Source organism: Bos taurus, chromosome 8, assembly GCF_002263795.3.
Source record: "Bos taurus isolate L1 Dominette 01449 registration number 42190680 breed Hereford chromosome 8, ARS-UCD2.0, whole genome shotgun sequence".
NCBI lineage: Eukaryota > Metazoa > Chordata > Mammalia > Artiodactyla > Bovidae > Bos > Bos taurus.
This window is the reverse complement of record NC_037335.1, coordinates 73,629,835-73,656,761: the sequence shown is the minus strand read 5'-3', so window position 1 is coordinate 73,656,761 and position 26,927 is coordinate 73,629,835. Positions and strand designations below refer to the sequence as shown.

General features: G+C 40.8%; 1 protein-coding gene across 2 annotated transcripts; it reads right to left on the bottom strand.

Moving 5' to 3' along the window:
• On the bottom strand, positions 1–25,473 carry BNIP3L (BCL2 interacting protein 3 like). 2 transcript variants are annotated; one of them, XM_005210289.5, is made up of 6 exons: positions 18,485–18,543; positions 17,576–17,759; positions 11,703–11,775; positions 5,626–5,729; positions 5,362–5,511; positions 1–2,729 (listed from the first exon to the last, which is right to left on the bottom strand). In XM_005210289.5, exons 2-6 carry the CDS (start codon positions 17,737–17,739, stop codon positions 2,681–2,683), a joined length of 540 nt encoding a protein of 179 aa, XP_005210346.1. In that variant the 5' UTR covers positions 17,740–17,759; positions 18,485–18,543; the 3' UTR covers positions 1–2,680. The 2 variants fall into 2 exon arrangements, with proteins under 2 accessions (XP_005210346.1, NP_001029786.1); NM_001034614.2 differs by lacking the exon at positions 18,485–18,543 and adding an exon at positions 25,313–25,473 and having other exon boundaries at positions 2,104–2,729.
• Positions 25,474–26,927: the final 1,454 nt, after the last annotated feature.

Below are 26,927 nucleotides of genomic sequence, written 5' to 3'. Positions count from 1 at the left end.
GGTTTTGTGATAGCTTTAATAGCACAAAATGTTTGTTGCTACAAGTTATACATGGATTGTAAACTGTATATCATGATACAAAGTGCTAACTAAATAGATGAGGAATGCATAATCACTTTGGCTCAGTTAAGTCCGATAATTTCAACAACTGGTTCACTTGAAGATTCATCTGACTGGCTAAATCTTCAGTTTTCATTGTTTAGAATAGTCAATGTTTTTACTGCAATCAGAATAACTTGCTGCACTTGTCAATGTGCAAGTTTGTGCAGTTTTGCTCTTGATTATATTTACAAATATCTTACGCCAGTTTTCATCAAACGTAGGAAAAGGAAGCCTGCCTTTTTGTCCCCAAATTGTGAACAGGCATAAAGCTTTTTAAACGTTGATCTTAAAACATGTCAACTGTTCATTGTCCAATTCTCCTTTCCAATCACACAATCTGGCTCCAGTCAAAACAAATCTGGTGAGGAGCATAAACATTTATCCCACACGTTAAGGTTATTGATAAATACTGCATGATTTCATCTTATGATTAAGTTCTACTGTGATCATGTATTCATGTTCTAAGTAATAGTCCAAAATTTCACAGCTATTTGAAGAAAAGGGGCAGAACTACATTTATTTTCAATGTTGGAAAACAAACAAACAAAAAAACCCCACAAATGTACTCAATCACACTCCTGATAGGATTACTACTGAATTTCAAAACAGAGTCCTGTGTTGTCTGTATAAACTTGCTTTTCTCTAATTTTACCTTTCCCTCCCATGATACTCAATGTAATACAAACTGTGTTATCAGAACAGTTTAGCTCTTTAGTTCACTTAAGTTTACCGGCCTTTCCAATTTTATTCAAGGCTTTTCGAAGTCCAATGAGCCAGCAGATGTACTTTCTTCCCAAAGAAAAATGAAGACTTGAAATAAATAGGTTATAGAAGGCAAATCAGGTGTTATTAGATTTGTGAATAAGACACAGAAACAAGGCATAGTAAAAAGATGGCCAAAATTGTTGAGACAACAAAAACTAGAAAGAAAAAGTCAAAGAATTCAGAAGACTACCTGGATATACCATCTTCCTTAAAGATATCCAGATGTATTCTTGAATAAAGAGGTCAGAAACTAATTTTTTTTGTTTAAGCTATACGTTATTTTCCACTATAACACATCAACTTTACAAAACTTGATGTGAGAGAGAAGACAGATAGTTTCTGCAAACTAGCAAACCTGGTGGTTCAGAGTGCTTTTATTCAAGTTGACCTGGTTTTCCCTATGGTTCTCTAAATATTCAATGTCTATACCATAAACAGTAATTATTTATATATGACACATATAACAGCATCCCTTCAGAGTCATGCTGTGTGTTCAGAGAGCCAATCAACCTCCTTGAGATAAATGGTAACTGATGCTTTCTAACAATTTGGTCCTAAAGCTTCACATTCGAGAAACGAACACAAAAGTGTATCATGAGAGGAAGTTGTTGAATGTTCTGGGACTTGCGGAGTGGAACTAGAAAGATGGCTACGGGAGGAGGAAGTGGCCAGCGCCTGTGGAATCACAGGAATCGTCTCAGGCAGGTTGTATGGCAAACATGAGAAAGGGAGTGAGCAGAAGAAAACCGATGGCTTCTCTTCAAAACTCTGTCAACTGTTCCCACAACCCAGGTCTGGTTTTCCAAGTTTCCCAAGAGCTTGAAATAACTCTGAGACAACTGTCTTCAGAGCTGAAAGGCTTCAGAGTGTAAGTGATGCTTCCTAAAACAAGAAGCCTGTATTTATACCACAAATTGGAACTCATTCCAAAGCCTCTTAGGAAAAAATAAAAAAGGAAAGAAAATTCAAAGTCGTGAAAAATTCACATGCAGCTAATAAACATAAAAATAACACACACACACACACACACACAAACCCCCAAAGCAATTTCATAGATTTCTAGGCCTGAGACATCCCTTATCTACACTATTGAAAAGACAGCATTATAACCTACTGGTATTAAAATCTCCTAATGTATTCTAGTTCTTGTACTTTATACCTATCATTTACGTAGCCTGCCTCCGACAAATTACAAAGGCGCCATTAAGAGGCTTAGACAAAGAGTGGCTCCAAAGCTGGTTTAAAATAACTTTTTATTGCCCAGGATATTTTTTTCCTTGTGTCATATTTTGTCTGTTTTATTTGTTTTTCTTTTCTTTTTTCATAACTATAAATTCAAGCTTAGGGAAGCTTGCCTTTGTCTTGAAAAACAAAACAACAAAGCTTTCATATCATTTGCAACCTGGTCCCATTAGAAGAGACAGGTGGGTTATCTTGTAAGAGTAAGATTTATACCACGAATGGTGCAGGTCTAGGTCTGGTGGTACTGAGAGAAGACAATGGCATTCTTGACAAAATTACAATCTGCTGGTGGCGTTTGCGGAAAAGAAGCCCTTGCAAATTTCTAAACGACAGTAAACTCTTATTAGGAAATTCTAAAGTGTTTTACAGGCCAAAAAGGGAATGAGGTTATTAGTAAAATGCCTCAACAGAGTTGGAATAAAATACTGGATTTGAGAGTTACTGGAACTTGGATACGTAAAAAGAGGGTGGAGGTTGGGTCATGCTTACAATGGTCTCAAGTTCAAATAAACTACTGTGACAAGACACCACTTCACAAGTCACACGCTGGCCCAGGGACTCTTCTCCTCCCTTAGTAGGTGCTGGCAGAAGGCGTGCTCAGTCGTTTTCCAATGTAGATGCTGAAAGGGAAACAGAGTGTGTCGTGTTTCATCTGTTTCAAGAGCTCTATAGCAACTTGTCCACAGACTGCTGTACAAAGGAACGTCTTCAGCCGTTTGCAGAAAAGGGCTTTCTAAAGGTCTACATGCACGGTTCCAACACCCTGAAATCATCACTGACTTACCTGAAGCTAATCACCAACCAGCTAAACTGGTTTTATGTGATTATGTTTACTCGTGGGGCAGGACTGGACAGCAAAGGGCAGTGATTAGACACAGTCAAGCCAGAGAAAACAGATGCTTCTGAAGAGACAAGCAGAGCCAACCTCCTTTGAGGTGGTCTGCTGTGGTGGACAAAAAATTCTACTGATATTTAAGCTAAGAAATACAGCAATATACCTAACTACAAAGCTGCCTGTGCTATAAATGTTCTAACAGTTTAATTCTTTTTTAAAAAATTGTTTCATGATTCTTTTCTTCTCTTTAAATTTATTTACTTCTAATTTCGTGTTAACTGCTTTACAATATTGTGTTGGTTTCTGTCATACATCAACATGAATCAGCCATTGGTATACACATGTTCCCTGCTTCTTGAACCTCCCCTTCCCACTCCATCTAGGCTGTCACAGAGCACCAGGTTTGAGCTCCCTGCATCATACAGCAAACTCCCACTGGCTACTGATTTTACATATGGTAATGTAGGTTTCCATGCTACTCTCTTCATTCATCTCACCCCTCTCCTTCCCCGGCAGTGTACCAGTTTAATTCTTAAGGGCCTTATATCACTTTCCCATGCCCAGCAAGGGTTTTACCCTTATAGAACAGAAGCAGAAGGGAAGTTAAGTTAAGGAAAAATACAGAACCAGCCCACACCCCAATGTAATGAAACTAATTTTTTCTACGTTTATTTTAACTGCGCTGGGTCTCAGTTGCAGCTCCTGGGATCTTCACTGCAGCGTGCTGACTTATTAGCTGTGGCGTGCGTGTGGGTTATCTGCTTTCCCAACTGGGGACCAAACCTGGACCCCTGCACTGGAAACTTAGAGTTCTACACACTGGCCCCAGGAAGTCCCCCAATAATACTTTCCAAAATCCTTTTTTCCTCCATCTGATTGTATCAGTAGTTACACCAGCAAAAGAAACAGTCCAAAGATTCACAAAAGGAAGATAATTCAAGGTGCAAAAGCCAGCCAGCTTCCCGAGGGCAAATGAACTCCTGTGCAGTCAACCCTGTGGCGGGGAGTCTGAGCTCTGAGCCTGCCCCACGCCAGCCACACAACTTTCACACACTCCCTGTGTTGCTGTGCGCTGAGGCTGTCCTCACCCTCACGGAAGCAGGCACCCAGAAAGACACAAGAGGTGTGTGAGACAGTCAGGTGTGTTTGCAAGTTCACGACTGCGAACATCTCTCCCACAGGCTGAGCTCCTTATAGGGAAGTTAAAAGACGCTGTATCTTCTGTGCATTCTACCCAGAAAATGACCCACTGGGCATGCTCAAAGAGAAGGCCGGATATATCCTGAATATAAGTAACAGCAAGTGCCTAACTCCTAAAATACAGGGTTGGCCAGAAAGTTTGTTTGGGTTTTGTCCACAAGGTGTTATGTTAAGAATGAACTTTCTGGCCAACCAGTATTTAAAAAATATATTTCCTCAATTGTTCAAATTAAAAAAAAAAAACAAGGAATTTAAAAGACATGCCAGAAAAATGAATGAATTACAGGTAAATGTGGGGTCAATTTTAGAAGAATTAAAAAAAAAAAGACTATAAGGAGAGAAGAATCGTACTAATAGTATCAACCAATTTTTCAGTTTCACTCAAGGACTATTCAATAGAAGTGTGCTTTCCCACAAGAAATATTCACACCAACCCCAGCTTTACACACTAAAGGTTCATCTACTTTCAAACTCAGCTGATCCTGAGTAATTTATAGACAACAGCAACAAAACCCAAAAAGAAAAATCAAACACAGAAGAGTTCACTTAAAAAAATGATCATTTCAGGGATTAAATCATAGAAACAACTTGTTTTCAAATGAGGAAAAAACTCTACCATTACAAATCCTTGTTGGGACAGGTGTACCCCACTTTTTCAAAGTTTGATTTACGTCACTTCACTACGTAAGTTAGACCTACATTAGTATGTGTTTTTGTTCACTGAAAGAAATCTGAAGAGGAGTTTCACTTGTATCAAAAAAAAAAAGGCAAAAAGTGAAAATACCACTTAGGACTGGTTTTGCAGAGAGCTGTTAGAGAGACAGGGCGCCCCAAGCAGTGAGAACTGCCCTGCCAAGCTCCTTCCTAGGGACCACACAGCATCTCAGCACCCAGCCTCCAGAGACGTGAACCGAGTCTGTGAGCATCTGTGCTTTATCTTGCACCCACTAGCAAGACGTGTCCTCAGGTGACTGCTGCTTCACCTTGTGCCATTTTAGCTTACGGAAGCTTTCCTAGAAATGCTGTTCTTTCAGAGTGGGGGAACGTGTTATCAATAGTGTATCGTATCGACTCATTCTTCTAAGCTCACTCCACTTGTGCTAACACATGAAAAGGAAAACTACACAAACTGCTTTCACATGTATTCCTTACATCCTGAAAACCAAATCTGTGCAGAAAATGAGTGGAAAAAACTTCAGCCATTGACCAGTACTTACCCTAGCCCCAAAGCCAAAACATGGGAGAGGAAGAGAGATGGAATGAACACCTTGAGAAACTCTGCGGAGAAGATCCCCCCTTTCTTCATGGCTCCACTTTTCCTCATGCTTAAGGAAACGGAACGCTTAGGGTGCCTGAAGTGGAACTCCCTGGGGGAAGAAACGCAGAGGAGGGTGTCAGACACACGTCAGACAGTGTCTGGGGCACTGGCGGGCCCACGCTGCTGCACCGTGTCCACTGCAAAGGGACATGCACCGACTTACTTGGGTGGAATGTTTTCAGGTCTACTGGACCAGTCGGACACCCAGTCTACGCTTTTCTTCAGAGCATCCACTTCTTTCTCTCCTTCTGCAACTTCTTCTTCTGACTGTAGAGGAGAATGCACACTTTAAAAAAGGAGAAAAGGAAGATAGAGCCTTCCTACTACAGAAGACAAATATGGACAGAAAATATACAAGAATCATAAACTTGGGCATCAGTAATTTTTATGTAAGAAACATGCCATGTTTCTAAAAAAGCTGATAAAATAATCTAAGATCAGAGTATTTAATATCTTTAAAAAAAAAAACCTTGAGTGAGTTTTACTGTGGTTATATAAACATAAAATGAACCTGAAACTTGAATTATATCTCAATTTAAGAATATGAATCTGGATGCTTGGGGCTGGTATACTGGGACGACCCAGAGGGATGGTGTGGGGAGGGAGGAGGGAGGAGGGTTCAGGATGGGGAACACATGTATGCCTGTGGCGGATTCATTTTGATATTTGGCAAAACTAATACAATTATGTAAAGTTTAAAAATAAAAAAAATAAAAAAGAATATGAATCTGAAAAAAGTGTACATTAGAACATGTTAACTGAAGTGTGGAAAGCACTGATAATTGTTGAATCCGAGTGGTACGTGTATGGATGGCCATCATAATAGGGTCTATTTACTTTTGTATGCATTCAAAAGTTTTCATAATTAAAAACTAAAGGGAACATATCAAAAAGTATATGCTAACAAATAGAAAAAAAAAAACTGGGAGAGGTGTTGCAGAAACAATTTAAATAATTATTAACAAATAGTTTAAAATAAATAGTATTTATTAAGCATTTATCAAGAGACAAGTATCGATCTAAGCACTTTCCATGTACTAAGCACTTTTCCCTATTAAAAAAAGGAACTATTACTATTCCATTTTACAGATGAGGAAACTGAGACATAAATAACTACCTAAGACTGTATGAGTAGTAAGTAGCAGGGCCGTATTCAAACCCAGGCAAACTGTCTCTATAGCCCCCACTCTTAGGGATTAAGTTCTTTTTTATTCCCTGGAAGGAGATTATAGTTTTTAGACAAATTGCTATCCAAATATTTCCCAAACTTTATTCAAAACCGGTGCACTACAGGTAAAGAATCTGCCTGCCAATGAGAGGGCACAGGAGACACTGGTTCAATCCCTAGGTCGGGAAGATCCCCCGGAGAAGGAAATGACAACCTGCTCCAGTATCCTGGCCTAGAAAACTCCATGGACAGAGGAGCCTGGCAGGCCACAGTCTATGGGGTCACAAAGAGTCGGACATGACTGAACAACAAACTACATAAGCCAAAAGTTTTAAAAAGTAATTTAATACTGAGTAAGAATTTGACATCTTTCATATCAAATCTCTTTCTTGCTAATGAGAACCTAAACTTTCGGCCTGAGAACACAACATTTCCAATACCTTCTCTTTCAACAGAATCCACAGGGATGAACAATTTCTGAAAAATGACACAGATTTATTTATTCAGTTTTCAGGAATATGACCCAAAACCAAAGGGTCTCAAATGACCTGAAACCAAAGGATCTCGAAGCTAAGAATTATTTTGATGTCCTTTTGTTTGGACAGTTAACTTTTTGACCCAAACTTTCATTCTTTTCAGTAGGTAGTTATGAAAATTCTCTATGAAACAGCTGCCCCAGGAAGGTAACTTCAGAGAATCTCTAGGTATAGATGGCCCCTTTTGCCGTCAAACTGAAATTAAATCCCTGTGGATTTCTGCTGCTCTGGTACTGTCATTCTTAGTTCTGCTGGGCTTGACAAATTCCCCTGAATGACACAATGCAGCCTTTAGGATTAAGCTTGTTCCCACTGGGTTTTGAGATTACTGGGAACCATGAGTTGGCTCTCTGGAGTAAATCTGAAAACACTAAATCAAAACTGATCAACTGCTACAATTTACTTAGAGATCAGCCTGTCACAATGTCTCATTCAACATACTGTGGGTCACTTGAGTTTCTACCCTTGGTCTCAATCACCTCTTTTAAAACCACTCAAAGATTTAGATTTACATTTGTGAATAAGGTAATATTTCATCCTTTCCAAAAGAATGAAAATATAATAAGATTTTATGCTAATTTTTAGAGATGATGATCTTCAGACTATGATTTAGGGGAAAAAAAACAAAACCCTGATCAGTTTAGAATGCTGACCTTAAGAATAAGGGCTGTAACCTTTCCTCATTCACTACCTTTTGCTTACTTTTATTAACCGTAAATTTACCAGTTTTAGGCTTTAAATTGCCTTCTGATTTTTAGAATTTTAGAATACTGTAAAAATGTGCTTCATCTAATGAAGTGAGAGTCATGCCTTTATCCAAATCAATACCCCTCGTCCCACATCCACGTCTATTATAATAGAAGATTCTGATCATTTCAGGGTGTCATCATGTGGAAGTCCCTTACTTACTAATTGCTTACATTTTCCTTCTCTGGCCCACCCCAAGCTCTCTGAGGTCTCTGAACATGGATATTAAATTCCATACCACGGTACAGATAAACCACAGTTTTACAGGAGAGAAAAGGAAGGCATTTTCAGTTTGTATCATCTTCCAACCCACGCTGGCCTTTTTGGTCCCAGAAACACATTGAGAATTGCCTCTGAGAGACAATCTGTGGTCCATTTTCTGCTACAAACGTGAGATTCAAGAGGACCATCATCCTAAAAGTTCAGTTTGAACAATCTTTCTCCTAAACGCATTACATCTTAGGCTTCCCTGTACCATGAACAACTCACCTGACGTCTCAGTTCATTCTCACAACCTTGTGAGTGCTCCTGAAATCAATCCCATTCATCAGCTTACTTTAGTACAACAGGGGGCACAGGACCAGACAGCCGGGGTTTCAGCCCTATCACTTACTTCCTTGGGGACTTTAGCTAAGTAACTTAATTAAGACAAAGCTTCGTGTTTCCAGTTTATTCATGGGGATACTGTCATCTCTTTCACTGAACTGAAAATAATGTGGGAAAAACTTTTAAAAATATTCTAATAAATGAGTGTGGAGATTTCTTAAAAAACTGGAAATAGAACTGCCATACGACCCAGCAATCCCACTGCTGGGCATACACATCTAGGAAACCAGAATTGAAAGAGACGTGTACCCCAATGATCATCGCAGCACTGTTTACAATAGCCAGGACATGGAAGCAACCTAGATGTCCATCAGCAGATGAATGGATAAGAAAGCTGTGGTACATATACACAATGGAATCTTACTCAGCTATTAAAAAGAGTGCATTTGAATCAGTTCTAATGAGGTGGATGAAACTGGAGCCTATTATACAGAGTGAAGTAAGTCAGAGAGAAAAACACCAATACTGTATATTAACACATATATATGGAATTTAGAAAGATGGTAATGATGACCCTGTATGTGAGACAGCAAAAGAGACACAGATGTAAAGAACAGACTGTTGGGACTCTGTGGGAGAAGGCGAGGGTGGGATGATTTGAGAGACTAGCATTGAAACATGTATATTATCATATGTGAAATAGATTGCCAGTCCAGGTTTGATGCATGAGGCAGGGTGCTCAGGGCTGGTGCACTGGGATGACCCTGAGGGATGGGATGTGGAGGGAGGTGGGAGGGAGGGTCAGGATGGGGAGCACATGTACACCCATGGCTGATTCATGTGACTGTATGGCAAAAACCACCACAATATCGTAAAGCAATTAGCCTACAATTAAAATTTTTAAAAAAATTCTAATAAATGAGCGCCTTTCCTTTGTCTTCCTAAAAAGGCTAAAAAAGTCATGTATTCTTCATGTGGACGATATAAAAATATTCAATAAAAGCCAGTAATAGGCCTTTGTTAACTGTTTTTAACTGTTTCCTAACCCTAAGCTTCCTTCCCATTTATGAAAAAATTCATCCTTTTAAACCCTAAAGTAATTAAATGATCACTTCTTCAATTAAAAACAAGCAATATAAAAAGCTTTTTGAAAGTGTAAGTAAATTACACCTATTGATTTCTCCCTTACTAAGAGTCCTACTTTGAAGGATATAATGTTTTTCTACAGGAGTTAGACTGCTTTTCAAAAAACATAACCTGGCTTAAATAGACTGATCTGATTGTTAGCATCACTTACGCAGTGCTTGATGATAACAGAGTTCTTTTAGGTACTTGTTTCTGAATAGGGATCTCAACAGTGATCCCATCACAATCTGACAAGAGACCAAACTCTTTTCTCTCCTGAATTTCACAAATTCCTTTGGAATTCTAGGATGGATGCAGTCGGCTCTAGAATTCCACTTAAAATACAATTCTCAGGTGAGCCTAATTGTACACCTGCCACCCCATGAGCCAGGACTGTTCTTATCTGTGGTTGTTAGTTATCAGGTAGATTATTAGGGGGAAAAGGTGTATGTGGAGGGGGAGGGAGGTCTAAGGTCAAATAAGTTCGGGAAGCAGTCAGCTCTCAGTATCGGTGGGTCACACATCCTCGAGTATGGAAGCTGACTGCACTACCAGTTTACAGAAGGGACTTGATCATCCGTAGACTGTAGTATTGGGGGTAGGTGGTGGTGGTCCTGGGACCAGTCCCCTGAGAATACCGAGGAACGCCTGCACTTGGTGGAAATCAACAGACTTCTTTACTGCAGGAATTTACAGAGCCTTTAATGTGTTTCTCATGCCCTGGTGCCACTGGAGAGGGAAGGTGAGTGAACCTGGGGACTGCAGTGTATTTCCCAGATATCTGACTTCAGAACTACTTTATGGAACCTCCCATCGAGCAAATGTTCCTTAAAATGTTTTTAGGGAAATACTAACTCTGGACTTTCGACTTGTCTGTAGAAAAGGCTATATGGATGGAGACAGCTAATTCAGGAAAAGACTGAAGCAAACAATTAATTCACTTCTCCATCCTGGGATTCCTTAGTACACTTTTTCCACCCCCACCCCACCCCCGGCATGGAAGCGTCATATAGTTTCCTCCTTGTTAGCTACAGCTAACTGCACACAACAAAACCGATGGACAGAGGCGAGCAACTCCACAATCACAGGCAGCCAGCTCCCTACATGAGTGCCTTGCTGCTACAAGCTTCTCTACAACATAAAGCTCACTGTAAAATCGTTAGTAGTCAGTCCCATAGATTTTCTAGGTTTCAGAAAACAGCACAAATGAAGCACAGTCAACAAAAGGAGAAAGTGTGCAGCTTCTCAAACAGAAAGAACGCTGAGTGGATCCCAGGTAACATGCAAAATATTTCCAGTGCAAAGGGAGTCAGAACACTGCAGAGTGAGAACCCCACAAAACAGTTTTTGTTAGCATTCACTGAAACATTCATTCAACATACATTCTTCAAGTACCTTAACGTGGGAGAAAAAAAACAATGCTTCCTGTTCTCAAGAATTTGCACTCTGACACTGGGAGGTGATCTGACACTGGGAGGTGATCTGACATGTCAATAAAGTCAAGGGCTGGTTATGAACATTCTACTTCATTAACATCCATTACTTATTTATCACAAGGTTTATAATAAAAATCTTTGTAAGCTTTCAATACTACATCCACCTATATTTCCAACAGTGTCAACTCCTAGTGAAAATTTACTTCTTCACCTTAAGGAACTTGGCGTGTGTAATTTAGGTGAGTTTTATCTCTTGCTGCTGAAAATCATCGCAACAGTCACTGACTTGATTCTAGGTGTAAAAAAAGCTTCACACCTGGTTCTACAACAGCTTTCATTTATTCTGTGACCTTAAATTAGTCATCAGTCTCAGTTTTCAAATATTTATAAATTCAAGACACTAGCCTGGAATATCAGAATGGTAGAGACAAAAGAATTTCCCAATTCTTTTAGGTGACAAGATCCCAAATTCTTGGTTGTAAAGGAGCACATTCATGACCATAGGCATAAGTAAATTTCAACATCAGAACCTCAGTAAGTTAAAAGAGCTTCAAACTATTTTTTAAAGTCTTTACTAAAGTCTTTACTCATAATCTTTACTGTATTTTAGCAAAACAGACTTAGAGATTTGTATTTTCCTAATTATTGTAAATCACAAAATTAAACAAACATACACACACACCTGAGAGCTATGGTCCTTGCTGGTGTGCATTTCCACATCAAACATGATCTGCCCATCTTCTTGTGGGGAAGGGCTGGAAGAAAAAGACATTGAGCCGTTAGTTTTCTTTCAATTTGTCAAGTAAATTAGCCTCTACTGGATACTAGAAAATTAAAAGTTACAGTAGTATGGCTTTCAAAAAGCAGCAAATCAGAAAGTATACCATAATGCTGTGTAATAAAAATTAAACTGAGCACTCTTACTGTCCAAATGATCTAGAATTTTTCAGTGGTGTTAAATTCCTTCACAGTGATAAATATGCAATGGAAATATTACCTAAAGACAGAAAAGCCTGTGACATTTTCTTATTTTTACTCCTTTTCCCAATAATGGTAAAAGGATCTTCAAATTCAGAAACTCCAGTTTGGGATTCTTTTTCTCAATGCTCTCTCATCGTTAAATAATTCACCAGTAGTCCTCAAAGTGTGAAAACAGCTCTTAAAGACTCTTTCAGAAGGTCTGTAAGGTTAAAACTGTTTTTACAACACCATTAGGATTTATTTGCCTCTTTCATGCTCATTTGCTCATGCGAGTCCAGCGCAATTTTCCAAAGGCTGCATTATGTATAATATCATGACAGAGAGAATGCAAAAGCACATGAGAATCCAGCTGTTTTCTATTCAGTCAGATATTAAAGAGATGTGCATAAATATAAAACAATGCCACTATTCTTACAAATTTCTTGGCTATGGAAAACAGTTACTTTCTGTTTAAAAAAGTTACTTACGGTAATGTTTGTTGTTTGGTATGGTAGGTTTGTTATTATTGACTGAATGAATACATATTTTTTTAATGCCCTCAGTTTTACTTTCTACTACAGTAAATATCAAAACATATAACCCACATAAATAAAAGATCTTTGGGGTCCCTAATAGTTTTCACGAGTGTAAAGGAGTACTGAGACCAAAAAGTTTGAGAACCACTATTTTACTTATTTTTAGAAATATTAACTCTGAGATATTTCAGAGTGAATTATAAAAGCTTATAACAAGTGATAACCTTTAACAAGTACAAGAATTATAAACTTTTAGACAAAGATACATGATCAAGAGTTGTACTTGATACAATAGATGAATACAACGTGGTTATTCTTAGCTGTATCGATGACTCCTTCTGTAACCATAGCGAGTCACTACGTCTTTCACTACACAACCCACCTCCCCACATGTAAACTCAAGTGGGCATGAAGGATGCTCCAGGCTTAACTTGCTCAAAGGAATTGATAATGACTATTATGAAATTAAAAGACGCTTACTCCTTGGAAGGTAAGTTATGACCAACCTGGATAGCATGTTAAAAAGCAGAGATATTACTTTGCCAACAAAGGTCCGTCTAGTCAAGGTTATGTTTTTCCAGTGGTCATGTATGGATGAGAGAGTTGGACTGTGAAGAAAGCTAAGTGCCGAAGAATTGATGTTTTTGAACTCTGGTGTTGGAGAAGACTCTTGAGAGTCCCTTGGACTGCAAGGAGATCCAACTAGTCCATCCTAAAGGAGATCAGTCCTGGGTGTTCATTGGAAGGACTGATGCTGAGGCTGAAACTCCAATACTTTGGCCACCTCATGCAAAGAGTTGACTCATTGGAAAAGACCCTGGGAGGGATTGGGGGCAGGAGGAGAAGGGGATGACAGAGGATGAGATGGTTGGATGGCATCACTGACTCGATGGACATGAGTTTGGGTAAACTCTGGGAGTTGGTGATGGACAGGGAAGCCTGGAGTGCTGCGGTTCATGGGGTCGCAAAGAGTTGGACACAACTGAGTGACTGAACTGAACTGATTAGAGCTGCCAAGAGCATGTGTACGATGGTAATACATAGAGATGCTGGTGAGACTGACTAAAAAGTGAAATCCCCAGAAATGTGTCAGATATTTCCAAAGGTCTAGGAGTCTTTGACTATTATAACTGACATAAGTGAAAAGTATTAGTCGCTCAGTCATGTCCAACTGTTTGCAACCCTGAGGACTCTAGCCCACCAGGCTCCTCTGTCCCTGGAATTCTCCGTGTGAGAATACTAGAGTGGGGAGCCATTCCCTTCTTCAGAGGATCTTCCCAACCCAGGTCTCTCGCACTGTGGGCAGATTCTTTACCATCTAAGCCACCAGGGAAGTCCCATAACTGACATAAGAGATTCTACAATGAGGGTAGGAAAAGGGAAAAGCTGGTTCTATATCAAACCACCATATCAATGTATTTAGAAAATTTCTGTCTTGAACTGGAACAGAAATTTCAGGCTACATAGCACAGGAACCCAGTAAAATGAGGGACTCTTATCCTCAGTGTACGGTCATTAGGCTGCTAACACTGCTGAATTCACAGCCACAGATCAGGTGAGGGGCCAGCCTCACACAGCCATGATGATGAGGACAAGGCAGCCAAACGATCAAGTCAAGAATCCCAGAGAAGCACTGTTCTTCTCTACACTCATCTTACCATGGCAAGCTCAAAGTATGCTCACTTAGATTAACACTCAGCATTTCACTGGTAGGCTGATCTGAACAATCTGGTGTGCATTATTATCCTGGCTCATTGGCTTAAAGCTCAACATTCAGAAAACTAAGATCATGGCATCTGGTCCCATCACTTCATGGGAAATAGATGGGGAAACAGTGGAAACAGTGTCAGACTTTATTTTTTGGAGCTCCAAAATCACTGCAGATGGTGACTGCAGCCATGAAATAAAATGACGCTTACTCCTTGGAAGGAAAGTTATGACCAACCTAGATAGCATATTCAAAAGCAGAGATATTACTTTGCCAACAAAGGTCCGTCTAATCAAGGCTATGGTTTTTCCAGTGGTCATGTATGGATGTGAGAGTTGGACTGTGAAGAAAGCTGAGCGCTGAAGAATTGATGCTTTTGAACTGTGGTGTTGGAGAAGACTCTTGAGAGTCCCTTGGACTGCAAGGAGATCCAACCAGTCCGTCCTAAAGGAGACCAGTCCTAGGTGTTCATTGGAAGGACTGATGCTGAGGCTGAAATTCCAATACTTTGGCCACCTGATGCGAAGAGTTGACTCATTTGAAAAGACCCTGATGTTGGGAGGGATTGGGGGCAGGAGGAGAAGGGGACGACAGAGGATGAGATGGCTGGATGGCATCACTGACTCGATCGACGTGAGTCTGAGTGAACTCTGGGAGTTGGTGATGGACAGGGAGGCCTGGCGTACTGCAATTCATGGGGTCACAGAGAGTCAGACACGGACTGAGCGACTGAACTGAACTGAGGAAGCTTTTAAAATTTTCTCCTGTCTTGACAACAGGATGAGAATCTCTAGGGACAGGGTCTCTGCGCTAGTATTTTTAAAAGCTCCTGGGGTGAATCTAGTGTACAGGTTGGAAACTCCAACAAGAGGCTGGAACACAAAGCAAACACACAGAGGTTATTTTCTAATAATCACTGCAGTGACAATCATGTTTGTTTGTTTTAGTCGCTAAGTCATGTCTGACTCTGTGTGACCCTATGGACTATAGGATTTCCCAGGCTCCTCCGTCCATGGGATTTCCCAGGCAAGAATATTGGAGTGGGCTGCCATTTCCTTCCCCAAGTGGCAGTCATATAGCTACAGGATAATTTTTAAATTAAAAATATACATAGGGACTTCCTTGGTGGTCAAGCGGTTAAGAATTCAACTTGCAAAGCAGGGGACATGGGTTTGATCCCTGGTCCGGGAACTAAGATCCCACAAGCTGCAGGGCAACTAAACCTGAGCACCACAACTACTGAGCCTGTGCACTCTGGAGTGACCTGATGTAGCCAAATAAATAAATGAATATTTTAAAATAAATATATAAATATTTTAAAATAAATAAAAATACACATAAGTTAGCTTTGGAACTATAGCCAACACTCCTGAAACACTTCCGCCTACAAGAAACAGTTCTTAACAATTCCAAGTGTAGACACATTGGCAATTTTGATGACATGAGCTGTAAAGATGTTTTTAAATGTTCAGGTGTTAGATATCCCTAGAAAGCATCACTGAGCTAGAGTCCGAGGCCTCCTCTGAGGGGTGACTGGTAACCCAGAGCCTGAAAATGAGTCAGTGAGAACACGAAAGTGTCTAAGAGCACCTACCACACATCAATTAACATGTTTAGAAACCTAACTGGAACACGTTCATGGGAAGATGAATTTGTATTACATCACAAATATAACTGCAACCCCTGGTGGTCAGTGGTAAAGAACCCACCTGCCAATGCAGGAGACGTGTGTCCCATCCCTGGGTCAGAAACATCCCCTGGGGGAGGAAATGGCAACCCACTCCAGTATTCTTGCCTAGAGAATCCCATGAACAGAGGAGCCTGGTGGGCTACAGTCTACAGGGTCGCACAAGATCAGACATGACTTCTTGACTAAACACACACATAAGTGACACAAGATGACCAGAAGGTGGGCAGGTGATCTTGTCTCTGCTCAATAACAGCACCAAGGGAACGGCCAGTTAAAGGACTCGCCAGTTCCCATGATGCAGGATTGCATATTTGAACATATCATAAAAGTCTTATCAGCAGGCCCATAACCAGCAGAAGACTTCAGAAGCCCATCAGTGAGTCCCACAACATAATATAAATGTGATTCACAAAAACAGACTTCTGCTGGAGCTCCTATACCTGGCGGCAAGCTGCTCAGAGGCACGCCATCTGCTCATAACAAGAGCCATCCTGGCTCCTCAGAAGCCCAGGGACATGTGAGCAATGTGAGGAGGTGTTGGGGGAGAGGGTGTGCCACACGGCCATCACACCAGTCCTTTGTACCTCAGTAATAGCAGTGGATCACCCGTCATGCAGGAACTTTGAATATGATTTAACTCTTGATTCTCCTTTTCTACATTTTCTGGTAAGAAACAACAGCATGTACTATGCACAATTTTTACAAAGTATAAAAACTCTGAAGACCGATGGCCAGCATTGCATCCCCTACAGACAATCACTGTTTACGTTTCAAGATGGCTCCTTAATCTATTTCCTGTGTATCTGCATTTTCTATATGGCCAGTGTCAGTGAACTCTCATTAGCCAGAAGATCATCCAATAACCCAAAGTGCTAATACTACAGCTGTCACCAGTCTAAGAATTGTTCAATATACCGCTAATGTCATTTAATTCCTAGTCCCTCTGGAAAAAAGAGAAGGCTGTACTGAGAAGTACACTAACAACTCAGTTCCACTCTCCTCATATATATTTGTATCCTGAACTCCTTCACAATAAGCAGTCCTTCATCAGAAGAACTAGTCTCCCCAAGCCAAATATAGGAAAACAAGAAATAAAACTTCTTTTGAGCTTTAAGGAAATTCAATAGCCTTCAAAATTAACTATCTTTACAGACCCTGGTTGGTGCCTCCATCAGACTAATACTGGTATAACTTGAATCAGCTTGTAGTTCCTGCAACTCAGACATTTAGTGAGTGGCTACTATATGCCAGCACCATGACTGTCAAGAGTGAAGCTGGACCCCTGCCTTTTAAAGCCTCACAGACTACATAAGGGAGGACAGATACATACAAAGATAACTGTATATGAGGCAGAAAGAGACTTGTGAAAGGACAAAGGAAATGGGAGAAAGATTAATTCTCTTAGTAAACATACATATCACTGCCTGGTAAATATCTGAAAATGATACAATCTGAAAAAGGAAACTAACTGATTTAATCTAAGGAAAAAGTGGGAACTCATGTCCTTGTCAACTGGCTGTCTGATTTAAACACATGCTGCCAAGAAATTGGGAGCTATATTTTTGTCAAATGAGGATGTAACTGATTTATTTTTTCTAATGGGAATTAACCTGGCAGCCCACCCATTTCTGGAACTCCACCAGAACATGGATCTCACTCACCTGTCGCAATGAGAACTGCCTCTTGAACTGCTCTGTCCGGATTCATGCTGTGCGTCCAAAAGAATCTTCTCCATGTCTCCATTGTGGATGGAGGATGAGGAGGGTACGTGCTCTAGCCCCCCATTCTTCCCATTGCCATTATCATTGCCATTGCTGCTGTTCATGGGGAGCTCCACCCAGGAACCTGTTGGACAAGTGAGATAACTGCCGTCAACCACAGCAAACGGCGGGCTTGAGTGTGCATGTACCATGCAGCCATGGTGAATTCAGATAAGAATTCTGGCTCGCCTGGAACCAGAGGTCCAAGTATTCTCAAGAAAATAAACAAAGAGCAATAAAAGTCAGAAGATCTACACCGCTCTGTTCCTGAAGGTTCTTGTGCAATCCACCGATGTAGAAGAAGCTGGAACTCTAAAATGAGGAACTTAGAAACATGTCTTTCAGCCAGTTTTCTCTCTGGTTAAAACTTATGTACAATAAACACTGCAGGAGAACTTTTAGGTTGCTTTTCAGAAGATAAATAGCTACTTTATTACCAGATAGGCTACTTACCTTTAATATTTTAGTTACATATATACGTATTTTCCATAGTCTGCCTTTATCTACTTAGTTGTATAGTCTCTATCTGCTTTAGAAATTTCATAAAGTTTATCTTAGTAGTTAGCAACTGTGCCTTGATTAGTACAAACAACTGAGAAGCTCCTGGAGAGGCAACTTAAGCTGATCGTAAACATGTCAATTTGTGTGCAAGTCTGGAGCATAAAAATGAATGCAGCTGGCTCTTTGTTAAATCAGGTGAGAATGCTAAAAGCTCTAAAAAACGCTTTCCTGTCCCACAAATTAGTTTCTTCCCTTCCTTTATACCGTATTCTTTCCATTCCTTCTCCTTTCTCTATGCACTAAACATACCTTGCAAACTTGGCTTTTCTTTCTTCGCTCCCACAAGTTCCACTGCCTAGGGTTTTCATGAGGCCGAACCAGTGCGGGGGCGGGGCGGGGGGGGGGGAGGCGGGGGGCGGAGCGCGCATGGGCAACACTGCCTCAGACGGAAAAGAGGGTGGAGCCACAGGAAATGGGCGGGGCCCTGGACATTTGGATTGGTCTTGAAAATATGGCTCCATGGGTTTGCTGACTACAAGAATGTCCTTTAATTTTAGTAAGAATTGACAATAGCCAATAAAGCAACTTCACAACAAAAGAAAAGAGTAGTATATTTTTTCTCATAATTTCCATTCCTTACAACAAATTTTGTTTATAAAAGGTAATCACATAAGTTGGTGGAATCGTTCCTGTAAACTCCAAGCACAAGTGTTGGAGTTCTGTGGCTGAACAGTCTCCTATCAGTAAGTCAGAATAACAGTCTCAAACCCTAAACTGCACCCTAAATGAGGTGATGGCTAATCCAGACTCAGAAGTGAACTCAATATGACCGGTCTACAAAGGAAAAGCTCAAAAGGTAGCCCTGGCTGGAAATCTGACTTTCCCACTTACTGTGACTTCAGTTGCCTCATCTGTAAAATAATGATAACAAAGTACCTTCCTCCCAGCGTTGCTGTGAGGACTAAATAGAGGAATACAGGAAAAGTGTCTCGTAAAGAGAAGATGTTTGTCTATGCACTAGTTAAAAGAGTTGATATTTGTAATGTACAGTGTTTGCTCCATAAAAATGAAGTTCCCTTTTCCTTCCTTTTCCCTCCAAGGCAGTCCCAGTGGCTGTCATAATCCCATCACCACCACCAAGTCTTTGGCATTGTATTGTCAAACAACAATTGTGAGACATCTCCGAGGTCGTCTTCTGTCCACACACAAAAATGTACACAGACTGGACAGGACTCAAAACAGATGAACAAATTCCACTAGCAAAGCTAAGAAAGATCTAACATTGGAGGTCATTTAACTAAATGCTTATGCTTGGAGGGCATATGGAGTACATAAGAAATACACTAAAAGCATCCTTAAGTTTACAGCTCTGTCAAAATATTTTCTTTCCTAAAGGCTATCAACCCAGAATATTCACTGGAAGGACTGACGCTGAAGCTCCAACACTTTGGCCACCTGATGCAAAGAGCTGACTCACTGGAAAAGACCCTGATGCTGGGAAAGACTGAAGGCAAAAGGAGAAGGGGGCCGCAGAGGATGAGATGGTTAGATAGGATCACTGAGTCATGAATTTGAACAAACTCAGAGAGATAGTGGAGGACAGATAGAGGAACTTGGTGTGCTATAGTCCGCGGGTAGCAAAAGTTGAACATTGACTTAGCAGCTGAACAACAAGAAAGTATTTTAACTGAAAAGAGTGACAGATAAAGGTATATGATGAACAAACTGTTTTGTTTTCTACTCCCACTCTTTTCTAGGACTGAAAAAACCTAATTTACACCAATAAGACCAGTTCTTCTTGTTCAGAAGCCCAATGTGACAAATAAAAGCCTAGAGTTGCTCTGGTAGAAGTAGAACTAAGGAACCAGGAGTTCTAGAAGGGTCTCTGTGAAAGCCAGTCTTCCCTAAAATATAATTAACGTTCACTGGAAGCAGCTGATTGGGAGGAAAAAGGCTGTAACAATATGAGGGTTTGGAGACCTTGCTTTTTGTTTGAAGGACTTCCAAACCCATATGTAAATTCCACTTTCTACATTAAACGTATGTAAGTAATCAGAGTGTAGGAACTTGAGGAGACACACCTAGAAAGGCTTGGTGAAAATGACCTGCAACAGCCTTAATGTGTGTGTGTGCTCAGTCACTCAGTCATGGCCCCCCAGGCTCCTCTGTCCATGGGATTCTCCAGGCAAGAAGACTGGAGTGGTTTACCATTTCCTCCTCCAGGGGATCTGGCGTCTCTTCTGTCTCCTGCACTGGCAGGCAGGTTCTTTACCACTAGCGCCACCTGGGAAGCAACCACCTCTACTGCGTGATATCATCTCAAAGGAAGAAGAAACCTCTGGCGTAAGTCCTGGTAATACCACCATGTGATAAACAGCGTGATGACTACAGTTAATAACTGCATTGTGTATCTGAATGAAAAGAGAGTAGCTCTTAGAAGTTTTCACCATAGGAAAAAATTTTTTGTAACTTTGTGATGATGAATGTTAACTAGACTCAACTGTATTGGTCACTTCAGAATAAATAAATAAAACCATTATTTTGTACACATGAAACTCATACAATGTTGTATCTCAGTTACACCTCAATTTAACACACACACACACACACACACACACACACAGAGGCAGCCTGGATGGGAGGGGACGTTTGGAGGATACATACATGTGTATGTATGGATGAGTCCCTTTGCTGTCCATGTGAAACCATCACAACACTGTTAATCAGCTATGTTCAAACATAAAATAAAAAATTAAAAGAATACAGAAGGGTTGCATGCACACAGTGCAAAAGCAAAAACAAAACAAAACACATCTACCTCATAGAGTTGTTGGGAGGATCACAGGAATAATAAAAATAAAGTGCTGTGTGTTAGTTACTATTATAGTTCTACTCATTATCTTTTAAAAAACACCTATTACAAAATTAATGCATTCCTTGAAAATGTAAACAGTACATGAAGGACAAATTCAACCCCGTTCCCAACCTCCCATTCCTACTCCTAAAGGAAACTACTTTAAATAGCTTCATTTGGAGACTTCCAGAGAATACTTCATTTTTTTGTGTTTTGCTTTTACAAAAAAAAAAAAAAAGGAACTGTATTGCACCTACTTTTCTGTAACCAGTGTTTCTTACCTAACAACTTGATGTTTTTCAATGTCAATATATGTTGCTTTACCTTATTCCTTTGCATTGCATCCCATCATAAAGATATACCATGCTTTAACCATTATCCAAATGGCAATGGTTAATCATTACCCAAATGACTGTCTCTTAATATTTTGTTATTACCCAGGACTTCCGTGAACATTCTGCCAAGTAATCTGGCAATATCCATTAAAAGCCTTAAAAAAGGAGATTGTCGTTAACTCTTAATTCTCTTCCAGAAATATCATCTATGGAAATATTCAGAGAAGAGCAAGTTAGACACGGATATCCATTAAATGTTTACATAGTAGCTTTATCTTTTGAGTAAAAATGAAAAAAGGCAGACTTGTCTTTCTCAATAGATGAACTACATATGCCTTTTTCTCATCACCTACTTCATTCCTGATTTGCAGCCTCAGAATTCCTGCCTGGTCTAAGGTTACCAAGTCCCTTTTTCCTTGGAAAGGAAACAAGGCAAGATATGAGCACTGTGCTGTCCAAGTATTACAAAGTTGAAAGAAAAACCTCAATGAATTCTCTTCCTAATAAATAAGCTTTAAAATTAAAAACTGGAGGCTCTATTATGTTAAAAGACTACTTACAAACTAACCATGGTTCTGTTGTGTCAGGTTGCACATATACACACTACAGGAGCTATTTTCTAGCTGAAGTGTGAGAACTGCTAAGAGGATTCAGAGAAGCATGCCTCCACACTGTGAAGGCTGGTCCAGTAATTGTGATTACATTCATGACTGCTTGGTGTGTTTGCTCTTTAGAATTTTATAACCACCAGTTCAATCCTCTTGCAAGAAGGGAAAATGGGAAAGTGAGAGAATGTGGGAAGGGAGAGAAGGAAAAAGAGTTTTTCTCACTCTTTCCCCAAGTTTTCAATCCCATGTGCAACTCATTCTAACCCAGGGTAACACATTTCATTATGTCTTATTTTCTTTCCTCAAAACCTTTCTTTTACTTCAAGTACCTGATGCTGGAATCCAGCTGAGAACAGTCACTGACATTTTTCTTTAAAACAACAATAACAACAAAACAGTATTATAAGGCACTGAAGTGTCATGTATCATAGCCTTAAAGGCCTTCTTGTAGTCCTGGGGAACCAAGTACACCATAGCTGAAGATGTTTAAAAGATTAAAAAAAAAAAAAAAAAAAAGGCTGTACTGCCTACATGAAATAATAACAAAAACTGGATTACTACTGTAATTTTCCTCATCTTACCTACTGAATTTTATGACATAAATGTCCAATATCCTTAAGTAAATTGATACTTTTCTCTAAACTAAAAGTAGCAACTGGAAAATATTCTTTTAACTTTGGAAGTAGTTCAGATATTTCTCCACTGATTTGTAATGAAAGCAAACAGTCCCTCTACACGGATAAACTTTTTTTAAAAAGTCAGAGAAAGGTTTCATTATTCCAAAAATTTCAATAATTTGCTATTAAAGCCCCACTTTGACCCCTGAACTACAGATAAAATCCCAAGCCACAGATTATCTGTACAATGAGTTCATCTCCTGTTTTTCAAACTTGTGCAACTTTGCCCAACAAAGAACTTCAACTTATCAGCAATTTGGGTAGTATTAGACGCCTGAATAAGTTGTTTTGCAGAGTGTCCAAAAATCACTTGAAGGAATCAATAAGCCTTCTTGTTTTGTTCAGTCCAGATTTGTGTATCAGGCTTAAAAAAAAAGAGTGAAAGGCAAGAGAAGCATAATGAAATGTGGCACCATCTAAAAGCTTTTCAATAACATTTAAAGCAGTTCGCCCTAGCTCCAACAAAACACTTTCTATCTAGCAGATTTCCCGAAGCAACATTTTGATACTATACACACAGGCTGAGCATCCTTGCACTTCTGTAACAGCTAATACAAATGTATCAGCACCTGATTGGTCAAGGACATCAAAGACCTCAGGGGTCTGTCAGAACAGGGAGGAAAATCATCACATGGAGTGCAACCCCATTTTTCTGTTACATGGTCAAAGGTAAAGAAAAATTCCTTTGCTTTCTGTGATGCCAGGGACATATACTAACCAAACAGCTAATTTGTATCACAGAAAAACTGGAGTGCAATCAAGAAACAATATACTACAAAGAGATCCATAGGCAGGTCACCTCTGTACATTAGGTGGGATATAACACAGGGAATAAATAAGAAACACACAAGATCAGGGGATTGTGGGCCACTGAAGAGAAGTGTCCTGAAAGGAACACTAGATCGGGTGAAAGTAAAACCTCAGCTCTAGGATTTAGCCTGTGGTGAACTTGGACAACACACCTGACTCTAGACTTGTTTCTCTCTTTTTATGTGCTGATTTCTGCTGTACAGCAAGGTGGCTCAGTTACACACATAAATATATATTCTTTTTTTACATTTGTTTCTAATATGGTTTATCCCAGGAGACTGGATATAGATCCCTGTACTATACAGGAGGACTTTGTTGTTTATACATTCTAAATAGACCTGTTTCTTTACCAGTAAAGAACAGTGGACAGCTACTGCTAATGTTTCTTCCCGTTTTAAAATCACTTGCTTTTAAAAGAGTATGTTTAAAAAAAATTCTTTTTAATTAATAATTTTTAAATGCATATTAATATGAGGCAAATAACATTAAAAGACAACGAAATTAATCCTAATTTACTGTAGGAAATAATACATAAACCTTACATTCCAGAACATAAGACACTTCAAATTTTTGAAAAGTCAACATTTAAGGAATCACTTAATCAAAAGATGGAGCAAGAAAAATAAGCACTGAAAACATTTTTTAAATACTCAAATTCTATCTCAATATTGTGAGGAAAGGAACTCTCTTCTTTAAAATAATTGTTGGGCCATGTTGAACACCTCTCCCTGATCAAAGATCTTGCAGTGCTTTTAGTGTCATTTAAGCATCCAACTGATTTTTAAACGACTTTATGTGGCCATATGTTAACTGTCCCAACTACCTCTTTCAAAAGGCAAATTACAGGAAGGTTAGGCAAGAACCTTCCCAAGACTTTCAACGAGCTTTAAAGGGAACTGGGAAAAACCTCAGAACAAGATGTCTAAGCACCAGAATGTTAGGAAAAGCAACCGTATTTGGTCGTAATTGGTAATTCGATATTGGCATTGACTTTCAACAGCCCACTTTTAACACATTAAAAACGAATGAGTTTTTAATCCCGTCTCTGAAAATCCATTGCCCCAGACGCCAAGATTTGTGCAATCTTGGACGGTTCAAGAGGCTGTTCATAATCAGGTTTACAGGACACACAACACGATCGTTTAAAAAAAAAAAATTACTTGAGCAACTCTGAAACATCTTTTTTAAAAAAAAGTAGCATAGCCTCCTCACCCCCACCCTCACGTGATACAAGTAACCACTAAATTACCAAATAATTTTCCTGGCCAGCCTGTGCTAACAAAAGAACGCAACAAGAGGGCTCACGTTCCGAGCCCAGGGGAAAGGCCGACCCAGAGAGGTGGGGTCAGCCGGGCCTGGCCCAAGCTCCCAGCACCCTTGACCTCCCGCCCGCCCTCGGCCGCCCCCTCCTCTCGGCCTGCTGCCCGCGTCCATCCCCCGGCGTCCCAGCCGCACGTCCCCATCTCTGCCCACGTCCCCTTTGCTGCCCGCTCCGCCCACCCTCCCTCCCGCGCCGCAAGGCCCACCCCTCCACACCCCGATTGGCTCCTCTCTGGGGCCCACCACAGGTGGGATCTGCTCGACCCCCTCGTCTTCCCGCCCAACTATCCTCCCCAACCGCGAACCCAAGCCGTTCCCCATCCAAGACCCCAGGAGAGAGCGGAGCCAGGTTAGGAGGAAGACAGAAGCGACTCCTCCAGTCCTGTGACGGGAGCTGTCAGTCATCCGCACATCCTCGGCCTTGACCAATGGGCTGTCTTCTCCTCCCGCCCCCCGCGCGGAGCTGGCGGCGGCGACCCGAGCAGCTCCTCCTCCCCCATCCCCTTAACCGAGTCCGCTGGCCCAGCACTCACTGTTGAGGCCGGCAGGCGGTGGCAGAGACTGTTCGCCTTCCTCACAGTTATTGTTGTTGTTGTGCGGGGGCGGCGGCTGTTCTACTAAGTGAGACGACATTGTCTGGCGGCTGGAAGAGCTGCGGCCCCGCAGCAAGGACCGTCTCCGGTTCTCGGGCAGCAACACAACAAGCCGAGTCCCCCGCCCCCCTTTCCGCGCCTGCGCAGTCCCTCCCCCACGCTGACGTCAAGACCCGCCCCGACCACGTGAGGACAACACAACAAGCGACGGGGCGGGGCGGGGGCGTGCCCAGGCGAGCAAGGTACGTGGAGACGCGGGAGTCGCGCTGACGCGCGCGCCAGGAATGAATTCCTGCGTGTCAGTGACTGGCAGGATGGAGTAAGGTTTGCGGCTGTAACTGGAATAGAGGATGAGGAGACGTGTAATGAGGAAGTGCAAGGGCCTCAGGTGCTGACACGCAGGTCTCCCACACCTGCGGGATCATTGTTTTATCCTACCCGTGAGCATTTCTTTTTTAATTTCCGTAAGGACTCTTTAGATATTTACCATAGGTATCGTGGTGACACAAGGGAGGTGCCTCCCCGTCATAAATCTAAAATCAAGCTGGTGGAACACTGACACGCCAAACAAGGAACAATATAAGGCAGGCCAAATTTTTTAGTTGTTAAACAATTTAAAAAAAAAACATAATTACAAACAACACGCCATCATTATTTTAAAAATGGAAAATTTCAGGAAAACAGAGAAGAATATAATCACATAAATCGCATCACTTGGCCCATTCTGGAACAGGACATGTGAAACGTTGTTTCCTATAGGTGGGTTAACCTTCAACCATGTTCCTTAACCCTCCACCTACGTCCTATCTCCGTGTCTTTGTCGTTTCCTTGGTCTCATTTATGTGTGGCATCTATTTCTCTCGGTCTGTCATTTGTTTTTTTAACCTTGTTTCACTATAATGTGTTCTCTCTAGTGTTAGTCGCTCAGTTGTGTTCGACTCTTTGCGACCCTATTGGCTTTGGACTGTAGCCAACAAGACTCCTCTGTCCGTGGGATTCTCCAGGCGAGAATACTGGAGTGGGTTGACATGCTCTCCTCCAGGGGATCTTCCTGACCCAGGGATCCAACCCGGGTCTTCTCCTTTGCAGACATTCTTTACCAACTGAGCCACCAGGGAAGTCCAGTATTTCACTATGCTGATGTTAAAATTTTCAGGCAATCGGATATGTTATTTTTATGACTTGGGAATACCCTCACACCATGATTTTTAATCTATTCCCTAGAATTTTTTTCTAATAGGTTGGATTTTTATACTTATACCTTAGTCCATCTGAAACTTATTTTTGTATATTGTAAATTGCTTAACTTCAGTTCTTCACAGTTGATCCAACAGTATTTATTAAACCATCCTTTCTACACTGATTTGAGAGTACACCATTATCACATTTTGAGTGAGTGAGTGGAATCGCTCAGTTGTGTCCACCTCTTTGCGACCCCATGGACTGTAACCTACCAGGCTCCTCTGTGCATGCGATTTTCCCGGCAAGGGTACTGGAGTGGCTTGCCATTTCCTTCTCCAGGGGATCTTCCTAACACAGGGATTGAACCCTGATC